We start from the raw sequence: 18,410 nt of genomic DNA on the forward strand, positions 1-18,410 counted from the left end.
ATGTAAAGTATTAAGCCATCTTATAAAGACGCATCACTGGGATATATTAAAACACTGATATGTGTTTAATACTCAGTCTTGGACTCGATAATATATAATATTCCGGAATTTTCAAATGAAAATAATTGAACAATTTCTGTTAGTGATCAAGATGTACACGCAATGGGTTCAATACAGATTAAGTCCAACTCAATAAAAGGAAGATTAAGGAAAGTCACTTGCCTTTGAACTTTAAAGTTTATTACGTCCTTGCACTTAACAATGAACTTTGGCAAATTACTCATGCACTCCTGAGACAATTGAATTCTTAACTTAGATGGTATTTTAAAAGTTGATAATTTGGTTTCAATTGCTTGAAAATTCAACTGATCCTTAAATTGGAAAAGGAACAATTTATTATGAATAAACAATCTGTTGATTTAGGACACCCAAATAAGACCTCCATGAGACAGCTAATGCAACAGGTAATTCATTGCAGCTTAAGTCTACATTTAAACACAGAGAAGCCTTGCTAAATTAATAAAGAGACAAACACTTAGGAAGTATCTGGAGATATATAAAAAATCAGTCTGATATATACTATTCTAGTTTTAAAAACAATAGATAAAAAAGAGACATTTTCTTACTGCTAGTCTATGTTAAATGGGTACAAAAGGAAGCAAACTAGTCAAATGATCATTGCAGCACCTTATAAGAAGATAACCTATAATCATCTCTGGGATAATGTAAAGATTTTACTATAATAAATGTGACAGGCACTTTCAAATGTCAAGGATGTTGACTTTTGATATTAGCAGAAAAATTAGTCATGGAAAATTAACTATTTATTATTTGATGCTAGCAGGAATCTGTGCTCTTCCTCTTGAATCTGTGGTTTACGAAAATGCATATATTTTAAAATTGCTTTTCACAATTGATATTTTTACTCAAGCAGCTCACATAATAAACACTGAACGCCCGCTAAAAATATTTCTTGAATTCTTTAATCTCTGTGTTGAGAGTAAATACAATAAATTGTTTGCTAAGGGAGCAATTAAAAAAAAAAAGCTTCTCCAAGACAGCTGCTCACACTGACTGAAAGTAACACAAGTATGTGGAACACTAGTATGTTGCAATTTCACATAAACAGATGGGTTTTTCCATTACTGATTAGCAAAGGTGATTTTTGCACATAGTAAATTTACAGTGCTAATTCAATCACTTGCATGGCAAAACCACACTATACTTTTTTGTATAAATAAAAATGCTGTATGGTTGTGCCTACATGTTTTACTTCTGCTCTCACAACTCATTCTTGTGCTGCAGGGTGCAACAGTAAACTTTCAATGACTTTGAATACAAACCAAGTGATTAGCAACTTCGATGCAACACAGCACAAAGTATCAGAGTATAAAAGAAACCACGTATCCCCATCAGGAGACAAATCTCTATGAATATACAAACTATTTTTTAGTTGTTATAATTTATGAAGCAATTGAACTTTCACTGTCCCAAAGATACTGCAATACTAATTGGTGTAAAATTCTATCCTTCTTTCAAAATTCGCCATCATTTTGGCACATAGCTATACAGCTAGACATAATTTTAGTGCAATTGTTTTCTTGAACATGCATGTTCACATCTGGGTGGGTTTTAGGAACAAGGGCAGGCAAAGCAGCATATCACAATTCCACAACGAAAGGTTTTAGAGTCTGACTCTAAAACACAAGCAACATGAATTGTCAACAAATGACAGCCACTAGAATTAGGAAAAGGAAGTACAATTTTACTGCTGGAGACTGACTGGATACCAGGTCCTAAGTGTAAAACGTCTTGTAAACAGTATTTAAAATCTTCATCTAAAAAGGCATAAGGCACACCAGACATGATAGGGACGCTAAAGCAGTATTTTTTTTTCTTTTAATCAGATAAGCACCTTCTATGAAAAGGTACCTTGCTTATTAACCTTAAAGCAGATTTCCATGCATGATTCTTGCTGATCACAGTTATTTCATTATAACTAAATAATCTGTTCCCATCACAAACATTTAACATTAATGAATGTGCCATAGAATGGCATAAAAGCAAAATTTCCAATTAATTGGACCAAACAGTTTAAAATGTCCCTGTAATTCACAGGTCTATTCTCTACCCCGTGTTCTCCATTACATACACTGTAATTCTGACAAAGACAGATGTTTATCACACATGGTGTTTTCTGATGAAGCACATCAGTTTCACATAGGAATTACTAATGTTAGAAGCTTTGGTGTCTAACAAATTACAAGTTAGGAAATAAAAGAGGCTGCACCAAAGTACGAGATTGTCCATCTGAAACCATTCCTATTTTATACTTGGAGACTGAAGCCCATTACGTTGAATATTGCATTAAATGCAATATTTTGTAACGTACTGAGATTATTAGTGTTAAGACATGTGTTTCGAAACTGATTTTCCATACAAATACTTGAATATTTTGACTTCAAATGATTTAATTGATGATGAAGTTATAACCTTGGAACTTAGCACATCAATAAAACTGTGGCTATCATTAAGGGTTGACTTAAATATGCAGGAAAATGTGTGTGTCTACACTTTAGAATCTATCAACCCTGACTTTCTCTTACAAGCTCCACCATCACAAGACATTACAGAATAACAAAGCTCACAAAATACTTAAATAAAGTGTCTACATTTAATCTTCACTAAGTACTTGATTAGGTAAAATTCATAGGAAAAACAGCTACGTTTTAAACCAGCCCCAAAACACAGCTTTTAAAAACAAATTAAAATAAATAAGTTTTAAAACAGATTTGTTAGGCATCATTATTAGAATTCCAATCCAATCGCAAATCAGTGAATCCATCTTACATTAAAACATTGCAGAGTTTAAACTATTTTTAAATATATATATTTTAAAATGGGGTCAGCTGAAAAAGTTCATTAACACAATGTTTGGAGGTTCTTACACACATGATGCTGGGAGACACAGGAAAGTGTTCCTTCTTCTTTGATTTCACTTTCTTTGCTTTCATTATGGCAGTCTTCCTTATTTTTTTTATGACACAGTGTTGAAAAAAATCAGAGGCAGCAAGCTTCTTATACGCTTTAGACTTTTTCAATCCAGTTATCACTTGGCATCCGAACGCAACCAATGTAATCCTTGTCGGGTGTAATGTACCAGGTCTGTCATAACACTTGCATTAAAGATCAGAGGGCCCATAACTTTGTCCAGTTCTGCAAAAAATTCTATAGAAAAAAAAAAGAAAAATAATCAGATTGAACCAGACTGTTTCCCATGATATCTCCCAAAACAAAATTGATAAAATCACATGTTAGTTTTTATAAAACTATAATCCAAAAAGAGATTGGGAAATATATCAAAGCTTTATTGCTTTAATTGACTCGGCAGCAACTATGCTGTCATTTTTAAAAAAATGTCAAAAAGGTTCACTCCCCTAGAATATAAATGAATGCAACCCAAACTTACCCTTTTGTTCTCTGGCAAGCTGATCTGCTTGGTCCCAAATTTCAGTGGCATACAGAAAATTGGAAGTAACCTGGACGTAGCTGGCTGCCATCTGATGTATCCTCTGTGGAATAGTAACTGAAGAAGCACTCCCTGAAGGGTTGGTTGACCCTGACGAGTAATTTCCTGAATTCCCTGGAGACAATTTCGGTGAAACTGGAGATGGCATACTGACAGGTTTGCTAAAAATTAATTAAAAAGGGAAACTTTCTTTACCAACACTTGCAAAACTATTGCGGTATCTACTGAAATAGTAACGTTACTCAAAACCTGCATTCTGCTATTAACTCTAAAAATACAATTTCAATATTCATGCCCTGAGTTATCTGGTGGCTGCAGCAGAAATCCAGTATTAAACCTCCTTTAAACACTTTTTCTAAGAAGATAATTGAATGGAAAGAGTTCTGAGCACTTCTTGGTTTTTTTAAATTATTTTTTATGTTTAATTGTAATTTCTTTGATTGTTGTGAGCAGCCCAGAGTTCTTAAGAAACAGACAGCATATAAGTTCTGTCTATCTGATTTTTCAAACACACAAACACATAGGTGTGTTTTTATGTTTGTTCTGAAAAATGAATTATTTGGGTCCATGTGTATAATCTCTTATTTAAACCATCCAAACCGCTTATAAGTGTTCAGTGATATTGTTAGTTTACAATGATACTATTACTGCTCTGATAGATGATATAATTATGCAATAAAATTCCCTTCCCCTTTATTTGTGCAGATTTGACAAAAGTTTGCATAAGAAATTTGAATCTATCAGGAGAAAACAGAAAAGTTCTGTCATATAAAACATATAGGAAAGATTTACCCACAAATTAATTAAAAAACAAAGACATATAGAACTGCTTTTATAATGTTTTAAAACCTGGATCGGAATTTCAGATATCTATTTCATGTTTTTACTGTTTAATTCATGCCTTCATACAAAAGTCACAATAATGCATTACATAAATGCTTACCTTCCCATACCAGGTGATGGGGCTTGAGAATTGTTATAGGAATTCTGTTTAGGAAAAACCCACAAATTTTAAAATGAATGCATATTCAACACTATATGTTCTACAACAGATTTCTAAAATAACAAATCAATCCATGAGGTGCTTTGAAATTGTCAATTTAAAAAATGTTACAGCACCAAGAAGAATTTGAGTAAGAATGGAAGTCCAATCTAGGCATAATTACTACTAAAATGAAGTGTAAAAATGTCTGCATAATTAAATAAGTGACACAATAAACTTTCCATAAGCATTATTGCTGAATTATATATCAATGATAATGTCTATTTAGGAAAAGACAAACGATCTTTCAAATTACAAGTTAATACATTTTTTTTTAAAAAAACACATTTTTACCTTCAAATGTTCAGTCAGTGTCTTGGAATATTTTAATGCACTCTCCTTCTTCAGCTTGAAAAGTCTTAAATATAAGAGGGACTGGCATCTGAGACTAATAAAAAGAAGAATGCTACTACTTTAGAAATTTGATAATAAAAAATCCTCACTGATCTATAATTTGTTGTAAAGTAGAAATTACACTTCTACTGAGATTCTTTAAAAAAAATAGCTTTTTATTGAAATAATTAAACTTCAATTAAGATTGAAAAGAAATGCAAGTGTTAAAACCCAATTAAGCTTTTTTTGCTTTATTATTATTAATAATAAAGCAAATAATAATTATTTATTTTATATAGTGATTGTGCTGCTTCCAATCTAAGCAGATATTAAACTAGAATAGCAATATATGCTTTATCTTACCACCCACAAAATGAAAGTCTGCCCAAATACATTTTGCCTCTAGCTATTCCTATCTTTCTAATTTAGTTCTGAATATATACCATAGTACTGCTAGCCTTTTGTCTGCAGCAGTTGCATCTGGTGCTGAGCAATTCTTTAGCTTCATAGTGTACCTTCAACCAAAAAACAAGACAAATACATTTAAAAACTCTTTTCACTTTTAAAGAACTTATATACTGAGCATTCTCCGTTTCTTAAAACCATGTCAAGTATAGCAATATACACCGTACAAAGCTAAGAGTTAAGAAAGTGTTTAAAGTGATATTTAGTTTTTTAAACACTTGCAAATATTAATTATTTCTATATAAGATTTAATACCTTACTTTGGCCACAAATAATAACACCCTAATGATATATCCTGTTATACATCTCCAATCCTAGTTGGCAAGGCAATTTAGTTCAGATGTTGACTCAGTGCCTAGAGGCTGTGAGAATCTGGATGGGAGGAGCCAAATCCAACGGAACCTAAGAAAATGTAATGGTACCAGGTTTTGATCCCCTTGGATCTGATGCCATGTGGGGCTCTTTTCCCTTGGATAGAGCTGGCGCACAATTTGGGGTGGGGGCATTCTGGACTACAGTGCAAGCTCAAGGAACAAGTGGGAGTCATGACTAGGGGAGCTTTTGGACAGATTCATCTCATTCAACAATAGGACAGATTCATCGCATGCAGCAACTGCACCCATTCCTAGACAGAAAGGTCTTGCTTACAATCATTTACTTCTTAATAATTTCCCAGTTGGATCACAATGTGATTTACATGACTTCCCTTGCAGATAATCTGTAAGTTATAACTGGCTGGAATAGGATGGGTGATTTAAGAGGCTCCTGATTAACGAGTGGCTATGCCCCTGTGACAGAGCTGAGGTTGAAACTGTGGAGCATGTCCTTTTATACTGTCCTATGTATAACGCAGGCAGATCTAAGTTACTATCTCTCCTTGAAACAGACCCTTCTAGACCCAATGTTAGTAATTTGTTCTTATATTGTCTTGGGGATGGCTCCTCATACATCACTGCTCAGGTTTCCAATTTTTTTTTAACAGCTGTAACCATCAGAGGAGAATGCTGTAATTGCCCTTAGTCAAGTTTTTGGTGACCAATTGTTCATGTTTAATTTTCCCATGTTTTGTTGTACTTGTGTTTTGGTCTGTGACCACAAATAAAGTATTATTAACTGGCCTGGAATGCAGCAACATGCAAAGTTTGGGGTAATTTGCCTGTACTTCTCCACTGCTCTCCAGTTTCATTCCAGGTGCAATTCAAAGTGCTTAAGTCAAAGTGTACAATATCAGAGAGGGTGGACATATTGCCATCTGCTGGGACCTTAGAAAGCAGGCCATTACTCTCCTTGCTTCCCCAAAGGCCTTGGAAGAACTGATTCTTTCATGCTCTGAGTTAGGATGAGGTTGTAGTCTGGTCAATATAAATACTGCTGAATGGAGGATTATTTGGGGGGCGTTGGGAGTTTTTGATGTAGATTTGTTTGACTCCTTATGTTTTTACTGTTATTTTTGTGAGCCATCCAGGATTATTGTACAAAAAAAGCTGCCATATAAGTCTTATAAACAAATGGTGGCAACTGAAGAGCACCTCTAGAACCAACTATTAATAGTATATCAATTAAAAGTACAAGTCCCTATTGTGTCCCTATTCTGGTAATTATACTACTTGATTGTCTATATAACTTACTTGATGAGTTCCACAGTTTCAGAATACATCGGGAATGGGGACTTGGATTCCTGAGCATTTTTCTCCAATGCATTCCCACATTCAATAAATGAAACTACAGCATCAAGGTATAGAACAGCTTTTTCAAACCTGTCAAACTAAAAAAAAAAAAGTCTCACATGGAGATTTATGACAGTCAAATAATTCACCTTGAAAGGATTCAATCAGTAGACAATACGCTTTGCTTACCAGTGCATCAGCATTATGTTTTAATTTCTTTGCTTCTTGCAAATAGTGATCTGCTGAGTAGCTTCTGCAACATAAAATGAAACCGATAAAATAACAATATTTCTAGTCTTCGTTGCTCTGCTTATTTGTGTGTATTTGAGGATGGAGTGCAAAAAGTATTTATTCAAAATATTTACATAGCTAGCCATCTTGCAACAAACTATGGGTGGCTCCTAAGAAATTAAAAAAAAAAACCATAATAAAATATAAAAGCCATATTAAAGCTATTAAAGCCATAAACATTAAAAACAAAAATCTGGCACCAAATGAAGCTTCTGACATGCAGTCACCTTATCCTATCTTGGAGATGATGGGAAAAGCCCAAGTTTTCAGCACTTTTTGAAAGGCCAGGAGGGTAGAAGCCTGCTGAATGTCAGGGTAAGTAGTGTTCCATAGGATAATGGCTGTGATACAAAAGGCACACTTCCTAATTCCCATGAAGTGGCAAAGTTTAACAGAAGGGACTAGGAGTGGGCTAAATATCATATTTAACTGAGATAGAATTTTAAAAACATAGAATGAAATGGAGAAGCATGGCTAAATTGTCAGTAATTTGGCATAGGAAAGAACTTTACTTGGGTTGCACAATTATACACCGATACCAGGAGCAATGAACACTTTTAATATTATTTAGGATACTGTACCAGAAACCAGTGGTGAAATAGTCATCTTCCTGCCTTCAAAACAAACACAACCCCCCTTATCTTCTCCAAGACATAACTCCAGTCTAGTAATGTTCACTGTTCTTCAATCTGCACTAACACAATGCAGAGCATTTAGAACAGGGGGCCCCAACCGGTCGGCAGCATGCCAGAAACCGATCCCCCCACTGGTCCGTGCAAACTGGTCCGCCCCATCTGAGGGATGCAGACAGCACATGAAACCATGCCCTCTTCCGTCTGCAGAAAAACCTCTCTCCACAGAAGCAGTCCCTGATGCCAAAAAGGTTGGGGGCCGCTGTTTTAGAATACTGGTGAAAATGGACGTGTTCCTGTGTTGGTGCTTAGCATTAGGTCCTCTGTACAGCAGATGTACATCTATACATCTCTGTGAATAACAGATATACTGGATTGAGGTTTGACTCAACTGCAATGTCATTAATATTCAGGCTGAATATACAGTAATGAATTTGGGTCAAATTTTACAAGATTGCCAGAAAAAGCACCTTTGGGATCTTAGGATCCAAAAAGTGCTTTTTCAAGAGGCAACCGGACTTTCTGGTTTTCCTTTGAAGAGCTGAGCTGAAGAAGCTTCTTCAAAGAAAAACCAGAAGGTCCAGTTGCCTCTTGAAAAAGCACCTTTGGGCAACCATGACGTGGATGACTGAGAATCTCTATAGATATATCTTAGGCTGGAGAGTCAGTTCAAAATACTGTTTGGCTTCTGGGAACAACCTTATTCATCAACAGTTTTTAAAATATAACAAAGCAACAGTATTTTATTATATTGGCACCCCAAAAATGTAGCACTACAAAACTGGAATGCCCCTCTGCATTTTTTGTAAGACAAACAGCTCAGACCTATTAATGGAACAAATTAATTAATGAAACAAATTTGACAGAATTCAGAACAAGCATAAAACAATAACAGAACATTTTAACCTCTCCTGACATTCTATTACAAATGAATGCTCATGAATGCTTATAAACATGTTCATCTTAAAAAGAGCTTGCAGATTCTTTTTGATTTTTGGCTACCATAAATTTTCCTATAACTTTTATCGAATTACAGTATAGTTATGAATTTTTTTAATATGAACTATACCCAAATGTTTCTGTTATTTCAGACACGCATTCTAGCAACAAAACCATTTCATCTTTGTTCTCACCTGTCATCAAATACTAGCTTTGCTTTTCGGGACTTTGAACTATCGGAACTTGTGGTGGAGGCAGAAGGACAATTAGAAGAATTATTTAAAACCTTTTCCTTGGAAAAAAGAGAATGCAATTAATTAAAACACTGTTTGTAGGGAGAGGCATTGCAATTGCCAAGTTCAGGCTAGTTAAATCAGCCCAGATATTTGCCACAAATCTAACTTGACAAAGGTGTTAACCATAATAATAAATTCAAAACAGAAAGCAGATAAGATTTTAATAACGGTGCTATTATAATTTGCATGATGATTTTTAATACAATAATTATTTTGCCTCATTTAATACTTTAATTATAAAGCTTTGTTGTCTCTCTAATGGTATATTAACTTATGTTGAGCTAGGCTATGCAGCAAATATTTGATAAAAAATAGGCTTCATCCTATTTAACTGTTTTTTTTCCCCAACACAGCTTTTCATCTAAAAAAATAGTAGTAAAATTAGCAAAATAGACAAAACTATATTCCGCATGCTTGAATTTATTTCATGGCAAATTGGGATGGCGGGGGAGAATTGGAAATGGATGGCTACCAATATGTTTGGCTACATCCGTATATCCTTGGGTTAAATATTCAACTATTTCCCTGCTGTGAAAACAGAAGCTTATTTAGGAAAGTCAACATTAATTGAGATCATATCAATCAGCTCAGCTTTCAATGTTATCTTCACAAACCTGATCTGTTCCCCAACATCTTAAACTTAGCTCAAACATTTTCAGGGAAGAGGTCTTTGGGCATATACCCATTTAGGGACTCAAATGATGCCATGTTCCAAATCACATAGGCATACCTGTTTTACACAGAGGGGCATGATGTGTGAGGCAACTAAGTGGTATTAGGAAGAGGATTAGTGGAAGGCCTGAGTTTTAGCGCAGGACAGCGCAGGACATTAAAAAATAAATAAATAAGATGCTGAATTTCACACAAGATTTAAAGACTCCAAAAACAAGCTATAATGACTAATTGAAGTTTTTTTTTTTTACCTTTGTTTCTTTAGTGTTATTTGAAGCCTTTCCTTCTGTCTTCTTTTGCTTAGATGAGCTACTTTTAGTGCTGCTATTATCCTTGTTACTATTAGTGCCTGATTTCAAGGAAGAAGACTGACTGATGGTTCTTTTCCGAGATCCATGCTCTTGCTTTGGATCTTTTGCAACAACTGAGGTTGTGGCTGGAGATGGGAGAAGATCCTTTTCTTTAACAGTGCTTTGCTTTGAAGACCTATCCTCCCCAAATAAAATAGGAAACAGAATTAAAAATTTTGTACTTAATTATATGCAAAGGATACTTTTCGTTTCTGAACTATTAGCTTCCAAGCAACAAGCTTATTTTATCAAACTATTATATTTTGGAAAGAGAGTGGCTTTAGACTGACACAGTTATAAAGAATAGCTGGAAAAGGTTATATAAATTTGCAAAAGGTAAGTTTACTTGAAACAGTTTACATCTTGCAATGATACCTTTAACAGCATCAAATAACAAATCTGCTTATTCAGATCCTTAGGAAGAATTCAATAGGTAGATAAAAAATGCTGGATCCAGTCTAAACCTCTGGCTGACTGCACAACTAACCATAATATGCCAAAATCACAAAAAGATTCTGTCTTCTCTAATCCATGTCCTAATCCTTTCTTCTTCAAGATATAAATATAACTCAGCATGCAATACTTCTTTTCATCTAATCAAAACTGTCACAATCCGAATGGAAGCAGGTATTTTGAATAAAACAATGGAATGCAAATGTAAATAGTAAGGAAACAGAAAAAGAGGCTTAGAAAGCATTTAAAAAATTTTTTTGCTCCTATAAATAAAATTAATAATTAATATATTAAGGTGGTACAGATGTTTTTTTAAACATAAATTGGTTTTGTTTTAATGTGTTATATTGTAAACTGCCCAAGAGTTTTGATTATTGGGAAGTTTGAAAATAAGAATAAACAAGTTAAAAAATAAAATATGGAAAGTTCCAGAGGCATTATAGCAGCTGGAAGCACTTCATTTGAAGTCTCCAAATAAAGTATTCTGTAATCCAGACAGATGTACATGCCCAATATTTGGAATAATCTCTCTTAAACATGACCTCCCAAAGATTTAAAAACTGCAATGGAAATAACAAAGGTGTAAGAAAATAAACTTGGCATCAGTGCTTGTTCGAATAATACTATACAACTGAATTTTTAAAAAGAAAGTATGTGTCTGATCCCTAGATAAAGTGAAAATTAGAAATAGAATACATAAGAATGTGCTTACACCATGTACTTGTGTACTATAGCTTAGAAAGTTACTCACTCTCTATTACTAGAAGTCTTGTGTGCTGAAGGTTTTTCTTCTAGTTTAGTTTTCTTGCTTTCAGTGCCTCTGCTGTCTTCTGCGTTCTGTGCCAGAACATTTGAGAAATAATAATCAAGTCAAAATTTAATAATCTCAACTATACTGATTTTTATAAATCACCACAATTCTCAAAGAAGCCACTGACAACATTAGGATGGTATGAGTACGGAATGGGATAACTTGCCACAGGTAATTTGGCCATGGCCAACTCACTGCTGCCAACTTGCCATGGCCAATTCACCATGGCCAACTTACCACAGCCAACTCTCCATGGCCAACTTGTTGCAGGACAACTCAACAATTCTATTTAATTCTTTAAATAATCAAAAATTATTTTAATTGTTGTCATTTGTATTTCATTTTATCCCTCTTTTGGCGTCACTCTTTACTATTATTCTATTATGATTCTATTCCACCATTTTTTGATTTTTTGATATTAGTGCAACTCTTGTTCCGTGGCGAGTTGGCCTTGGTGAGTTGTCCCGCAGCTATTTGATTGCAGTGAGGTGACCATGGCAAGTTAGCTGCAGCAAATTGGCCATGACGAATTATCCTAGACCAGGTATGTCAAACTGATGGCCTGGGAGTCAGATGCATCACGTGCAGGCCACACCCACTCCAGCTCCGCGAAGGGAAAAATCATCATGATGCATCACGTGACGGCAATGTGACGCAGAAAATTTGACACCAGTGTCGTAGACCCTGATGAGTGACAGTAATCTTGGCAAAACAGCTCAATAGCTGTGTAGCTGGGCCAGACCAAGGAATCAAAAATACCTCAGGTTTCAAGAAGATAATTTTAATGCTTCCCTAGGGTAAATATTAATTATTGGAAATTATATTAAGATATTTCAGTTATATTAAGGCAAAATGCCTTTGAAAACTATGAGTGTTTTCCCCCATATTTCTCCCCATTTGGGCCTAGTTGCTTTTTATGAAGCTGTCAACAAACTTACTATTACTATTTCTTCCATTTTTTACTACTATCCACAATTCCTTAAAACTGTTACAAATAATATTCCTCACATTATAAGTAGATAACATACATTGATGATGTATGATGCCATGGTACAAGAAAAACTGCTTAATTTGATGAACGTAAACAAATGTAACTCCTCACTTTTTAACTGACCACAGAGTGTCAAAATGGCTACAATTCTTGCTGTCCCGACAACAGCATTTTTTAAAAAATGGAAATTTCTAGTCCTATTTGCTGTACTATTTCCAAAAATATGTAAGGATATATTTATTATTAAGCTATTAGATTAGTAGGATTGTGCAGTGTTTTGGCTTCAAAAGGGAAAAAGTGCACCAAGAGATACTCATTTGTGAAGAACTCATTAAAACAGCTCCATCGTTTCTCTGGCCTTTGCAGCTATTACATTGGTCCGGTATGATTCAAAAGACCTTTTCCCATCAAAACCAAAACGGTACTGTGACCATTAATTATGTATTAAATCAGATCTAAAAACATTGAGTATATCTTCTCATTAAAATGAAATAAAGATTATATAGCAATATAACTATGCAAATATATTATTATATGATAAAACAAAATAAGTTTTAAAAATAAACCTTGCAGGAATGTCAAGCTGCATGATTGGACTGGAAAAAAAAAAACTTTTCTATCTACCCTAAGCCACCTGTACGATACTGCTAAGCTAATAAAATTAATGCAATTCTTTTTTTTAAATGAAACAAAAATTGTCCTATGTCCACAAGGACTATACCATAATCTACTATTCCATCCTGTTTATACAGATAGATCTAGACAAGCTTTAAGACCTTTGCATCAAGATTGCAATCTATACTGTAAAAAGAACAGTACTTATTTGTGAACACTTTTTATTTATTTGATTTGTACACAATTTTTTAGGAATTCCAGGCACAGCACTTTCCTCCTATTTTCCTCCACAGCAACCCTGTGAGTTACATTAGGCGGAGATCACACAAAATAACCTCGGGATGAAGGCCACAACTTTAAAAACTACTTTATTAAATGTTCAGCTCTGATCACAAGCTTCATGCTGAAAACTGACCTGACATAATTTATGTTTTTTTCTGCCCTTGTTGGAACTTTTGTCAGAAGTTATTTTCTGGGGTTCTCTTGGATGCTTCTCGCACACATTTTTTCTCTCTGATTTTGATAGGTCTGTCTCTTTGTAAGGCTTCCCTGGTATTCTGGTTAGGAGGCTCAAGTCAATCTTCACAATAAGGGGATATCTTTCCTCGGGATCGCTGAGCGGTGAAAGGAGTTCCTTCTCTTCCATAGGAGAGAACATTCGTTGTCGTAAAAAATTGTCATCCTCCTCTATGGAAGGTTTAACAGGAGTCCTATTGCTGTCCGAATATTTGGGGGTTTGTGATGAAGGAGGAAGGCTCTCATTCTCATCAGAATCAGAGGAGGAGGTATCTGTTTCAATGAATTCCTTAGATTTCTGGGCGGGTTTGTTTGCCACCTTGCATTTCTTCTTCTCTGTGATAGGCCGAGGAGATGGTTTAGGCTCCTTTTTTATATTTGGTTTTCTGGAGCCTTTTGTGGCTGCTTTGTGTCTGTTAGAGGGTATGTTTGTTGCCATGTCCAGGGGGGTTTCACTTTCTATTTTCAAGCCTCCTCTGGGCTCTTCTGCTGATGGTTTCTCTGCTTTTTTGGGCTGCTTCTTGCCTACAGTCCTCCTTTGGATTGCACTGTCGCTTTGAGCAGGGGACTTCTGTCGACCACGATTGCTCTCCGATCCTTTCTGGCTACCTTTTGAATCTCTCCCAGGTGTGGAGGATATGGAATCCTTTGATCCACTTTGGTCTGCATATCCTCCCCCTGTGCTCTGATCTCTTCCCTCTTTTTTGTAACCTTGGGTTGATGGGATGTTACTGTCAACGGAGGAAGCTGGCGATACTTTGTGTGGGTTCACCTTGTTTAGCCAGTTGTCAAGCTGCCACTTATTTGTTGGCGGTGGCTCAGGCTGAAGAAAGAAAAGAGGAAAACCCAAATGACAAAATTCTGCATGAATACAGCCTGGAAAAAGAGGAATTATTTTGCCCACTTCTCTCCTATGGCCCAAAGGCTGTGACCGCATTCAAATTTGAAAAGAGGATCATCTAGAAATGAGAGGAGGGCTGTCATAGCTTGCTAGATTTCTCAACCAAGAGAACTGCATCAGAATTACAGAATTCAGCTCACAATTCATACCATCAACCTGGAAGGAAGCGCTGCTCTTTTCAAACAAGCAGATTCAGTGTTACCCAAAATGGCTGATACAATAATAAACGACACAAATCAGCAGCACAATTCTCTCTACTAAGAGAGCTATTCCTAGGGGCTCAGCTAGCACAGTACAGAAGTTTCATTATGCAATTCAGGAATCTGGTTTCTTGACAGTGTCAACCATGACTACAGGTAGTCCTCGACTTACAATCACAATTGAGCCCAAAATTTCTGTTGCTAAGTGGGACAGATGTTAAGTAAGTTTTGCCCCATTTTACAACCTTTCTTGCCACAGCTGTTAAGTGAATCATTGCAGTTGTTAAGTTGGCAGCACAGTTGTTAAGTAAATTTGGCTTCCCCAGTTATTGCTTGTGAGGTGGTCACAAAAGGGGATCACATGACCCTGTGACACTGCAATCGTCGTAAATATGCCAGTCGGTTGCCAAACACCTGAATTTTGATCACATGACCGTGGGAATGTTACAACAGTTGTTAAGTGTGAAAAACAGTCATTTTTCAGGGCCATTGTAACTTTAAACTGTCATTAAATGAACAGTTATAGGTTGAGGACTACCTGTATTAGTAGTTTACTGTTTTAACATTTGCTTTGTTACTTATAATACATTTTTTAAAATATAACATTTCAGCAGCTTGGATATTCCATGTAACAGTTAGCACATTTTAAACAAATAAGCAAGCCGGAAGGCAATCATGAAGAATGGAAAAGGAACAACATTTTACTTTCCTTCATTTTGGAATATTCCTGTACTATAATTCTACAAGGATGACATTTTTAAATCATTTTAAATCATGTTTAAATCATCAAGGTGTATGCACATGCATTTTAACCCACTCTCCTTCCAGACGATAGATTGTTGTTTGATCAAATCACTGCCATCCATATCCCACCACCTCATTTCCTTCTTTATAACTATCAATGTGACATTTTATACAGGTGGTACGTGACTTATGACCACAACTGGGACCAGAACTTCCACTGCTAAACAATGTGGTGGTTAAGTGAGTCATGCCTGATTTTATGATTTTTTCTGTCACATTTGTTAAACGAATTACTGCAGTTGTGAAGTGAATCATATGGAATCAGCTTCCCTCATTAACTTTCCTTGTCAGAAAGCAACTGGGAAAGTCGCACATGGTGATCACATGACCCCAGGATATTGCAACTGTCATAAATACCTGCCAGTTGCAAAGCACCCAAATTTTGAATATGAGTCATAAGCGCAGTCATAAGTCACATTTTTCAGAGCTGTTGTAACTTTGAACATATTATTTAAGTGAAGGACTACCTGTATCTTAAGTATAGAGTTAATCAATTCACCCAAGATTTCCTGACTTTGGTGTTTGTTGTGAATTTGGAGATTTCATTTCCATGGAACAAAAAGAGTTACCTTTAGGTTTCTCAACATACAAATGTTAATATACAGTGTGTAAGATTTGGCAAAATATAAAAGGTAATCAGAACAAATTGAACACATTTACTTCTGCAAATTTTGGAAATCCTGAGAGTAAATAGAAATCACCAGTAGCTTTTTGGTTTTAAGCTAAACAGGCATCAGACTATGTTTGCTGTTGATTGAGAACAGATCATCCGTCTAAACTAACTGATTCCATAAACATAAAGAGTTATTGATGTTTATTAAAGTACCTGAGGACAAGTCACGTCATGGTTGTCAGCCATAACACTATTTGAAAGGCAGAGAAAAAACAAACCTTACCTCAGGAGATGCACTTTGAGAAGGCTCATTTGCCTCACTATCGCTGGAACTACTTTCACTTTCTGAGTCTGAACCCGAACTGCTTTCAGACCCGCTATGGCTGCTTGAGTCATCCCTAGAATTATCTGCTCCTTCACTTGTATGTTGGGAAGGCTCAGAATTACTAGGAGAAAAAGGGAATGAAGAACAAAGGCTGAGAGGTTTTAAAATCTTAAAATATTATTCATAGGTTGAAGAGCAAGTAACTAAACAACCACAGAAGGGCTGCATTTGCAGGTAAAATTCCACTGCCTCTTGTTTCAAAACCAATTCTTGAAAGTAGATTATATGCAACTACCATGCATATTACTTTAATATAACTGCATACTGCCAGACACTGTATCTACATACCTTCCAGGTGTACCTCTTGGTACTGTCTTATCAAATTCCTGTAAGTAAAGAAAAAAAATGCAGATTAGCACTGATTAAAATTATGATAATAGCTTTGTTAGTGATTTACAACATGGATAAAGATGGATCATCTGTATAAATTAAAACTGAAAACAATCTGAAATTAGATTGTCAACTCATAGTCTAAATACTACTACACACTGTAAATTGATATATCATAGATATGCATCTTTTCCTCCTCAAAATAACCCAGCTTTTCTTCCTATGACTAGTACCTGGGGTAAATACACTTATGAGTACAATCCCAGTGTTGCTTTTTAATTTTTAAAGTTTTATTTGAAATGAAGTAAATGACAGAAAACAGCATTTTTCCAATTCAGTTAATTTATCTGCCATGAAACCTTCCACTGACTTTATTTTCTTAACACTTGATTAAACATTTTCTCCAGGCTTTTTATAATGCCCACTGTGATATTTTTCACTAGTGATATAGTTTATTACATGTTTGTGTCCTGTCAGGTCTGTGCAATGCTTCTGATTCCGTTAGAAAGAGGTGGGAAGCACAGGGGTATGAACACAACACCTATTTGGGACCCACTAAAGCCAAGACATCTGTTTACAGTGTATATGATTGGGCAGGAAGTCTCCCTAAAGCGGGGGTGTCAAACTCACATTGTCACGGCAGCATCACGTGACCTATCGGGACTTTTTTACCCTTCAGTAAACTGGCCGTGGGCATGGCCAATGTGTGATGCATCCAGCCCATAGGCTGGAACTTTGACAGCCCTGCCCTACAGCAAATCAATATTTCTGGATAAAGACAAAGCTGCTTTAATGCATTGGACACGAATTGAATTGATGCTCCCATGCTCACTGAAGCACTTTTCCAACAGAACCTAAAGCACTGCACAGCCTTACTATTTCTAATTTATTTTTGAATTCAAGATAGATCTTTAATAAATGCTTTAATCGGTATAGGTAGTCCTCGATTTACAACCACAATGGAGTCTGTTGCTAAGCAAGACAGTTAATTGAGTTTTGCCCCATTTTATTTTTTCTTGGCAGTTATTAAGCGAATCACCACAGTTTTTAAGTTATAACACGGTTGTTAAGTGAATCAGACTTCCACATTGACTTTGCTTGTCAGAATATTGCAAAAGGTGATCACATGACCCTGGTTTACTGCAACCGTCATAAATGAGCCAGTTGCCAAATGTCTGAATTTTGATCACGTGTCCATGCATAGTCATAAGTGTGAACAATGGTCGTAAGTTACTTTTTTCAGTGTGTTGTAACTTCGAATGGTCACTAAACAAACCGTTGTAAATTGAGGACTACCTGTAGTGGACAACTTTCTTTACCTAGAGATGTCCTTTACAATTACAGGTAGCCTTCGGGCATTGTTTTAACAATGGTTCAAAGTTACAATAGTGATAAACAAAGTGACTTTATGAACTGTCCTCAAAGTTACCACCGACATATCACCCTTGCATTCATGTGATCACAATTTGGGTGCTTGGCAACTGGTTCACATATATGACACCTGCAACATCCTGTGGCCGTATGGACACAATTGTGACTTTCCCCGGGCTTGCAGCCTCCCAGAGTCCTGGAATT

The 18,410-nt window shown here is 35.7% G+C and overlaps 1 protein-coding gene across 19 annotated transcripts in view; it reads right to left on the reverse strand.

Annotated features, from left to right (window-relative positions):
* Nucleotides 1–221: 221 nt before the first annotated feature.
* Nucleotides 222–18,410, reverse strand: part of AFF4 (ALF transcription elongation factor 4) — a 50,633-nt gene continuing 32,444 nt past the window's right edge. For all 19 annotated transcript variants that reach the window (XM_026696435.2, XM_087924452.1, XM_026696437.2 and 16 more), the window contains 13 exons: nucleotides 16,794–16,831; nucleotides 16,404–16,566; nucleotides 13,502–14,425; nucleotides 11,421–11,506; nucleotides 10,118–10,352; nucleotides 9,093–9,190; nucleotides 7,226–7,289; nucleotides 6,998–7,134; nucleotides 5,348–5,419; nucleotides 4,866–4,959; nucleotides 4,473–4,516; nucleotides 3,470–3,690; nucleotides 222–3,228 (listed from right to left, as the gene is read on the reverse strand). In XM_026696435.2, coding sequence (XP_026552220.1) covers nucleotides 3,110–3,228; nucleotides 3,470–3,690; nucleotides 4,473–4,516; nucleotides 4,866–4,959; nucleotides 5,348–5,419; nucleotides 6,998–7,134; nucleotides 7,226–7,289; nucleotides 9,093–9,190; nucleotides 10,118–10,352; nucleotides 11,421–11,506; nucleotides 13,502–14,425; nucleotides 16,404–16,566; nucleotides 16,794–16,831 — 2,295 coding nt within the window. In that variant the 3' untranslated portion in view covers nucleotides 222–3,109. The remainder of the gene's footprint in view (nucleotides 3,229–3,469; nucleotides 3,691–4,472; nucleotides 4,517–4,865; nucleotides 4,960–5,347; nucleotides 5,420–6,997; nucleotides 7,135–7,225; nucleotides 7,290–9,092; nucleotides 9,191–10,117; nucleotides 10,353–11,420; nucleotides 11,507–13,501; nucleotides 14,426–16,403; nucleotides 16,567–16,793; nucleotides 16,832–18,410) is intronic.

The sequence above is a fragment of the Pseudonaja textilis genome, chromosome 2 (genome assembly GCF_049901715.1).
Source record: "Pseudonaja textilis isolate UNSWEBS1 chromosome 2, rPseTex1.2, whole genome shotgun sequence".
NCBI lineage: Eukaryota > Metazoa > Chordata > Lepidosauria > Squamata > Elapidae > Pseudonaja > Pseudonaja textilis.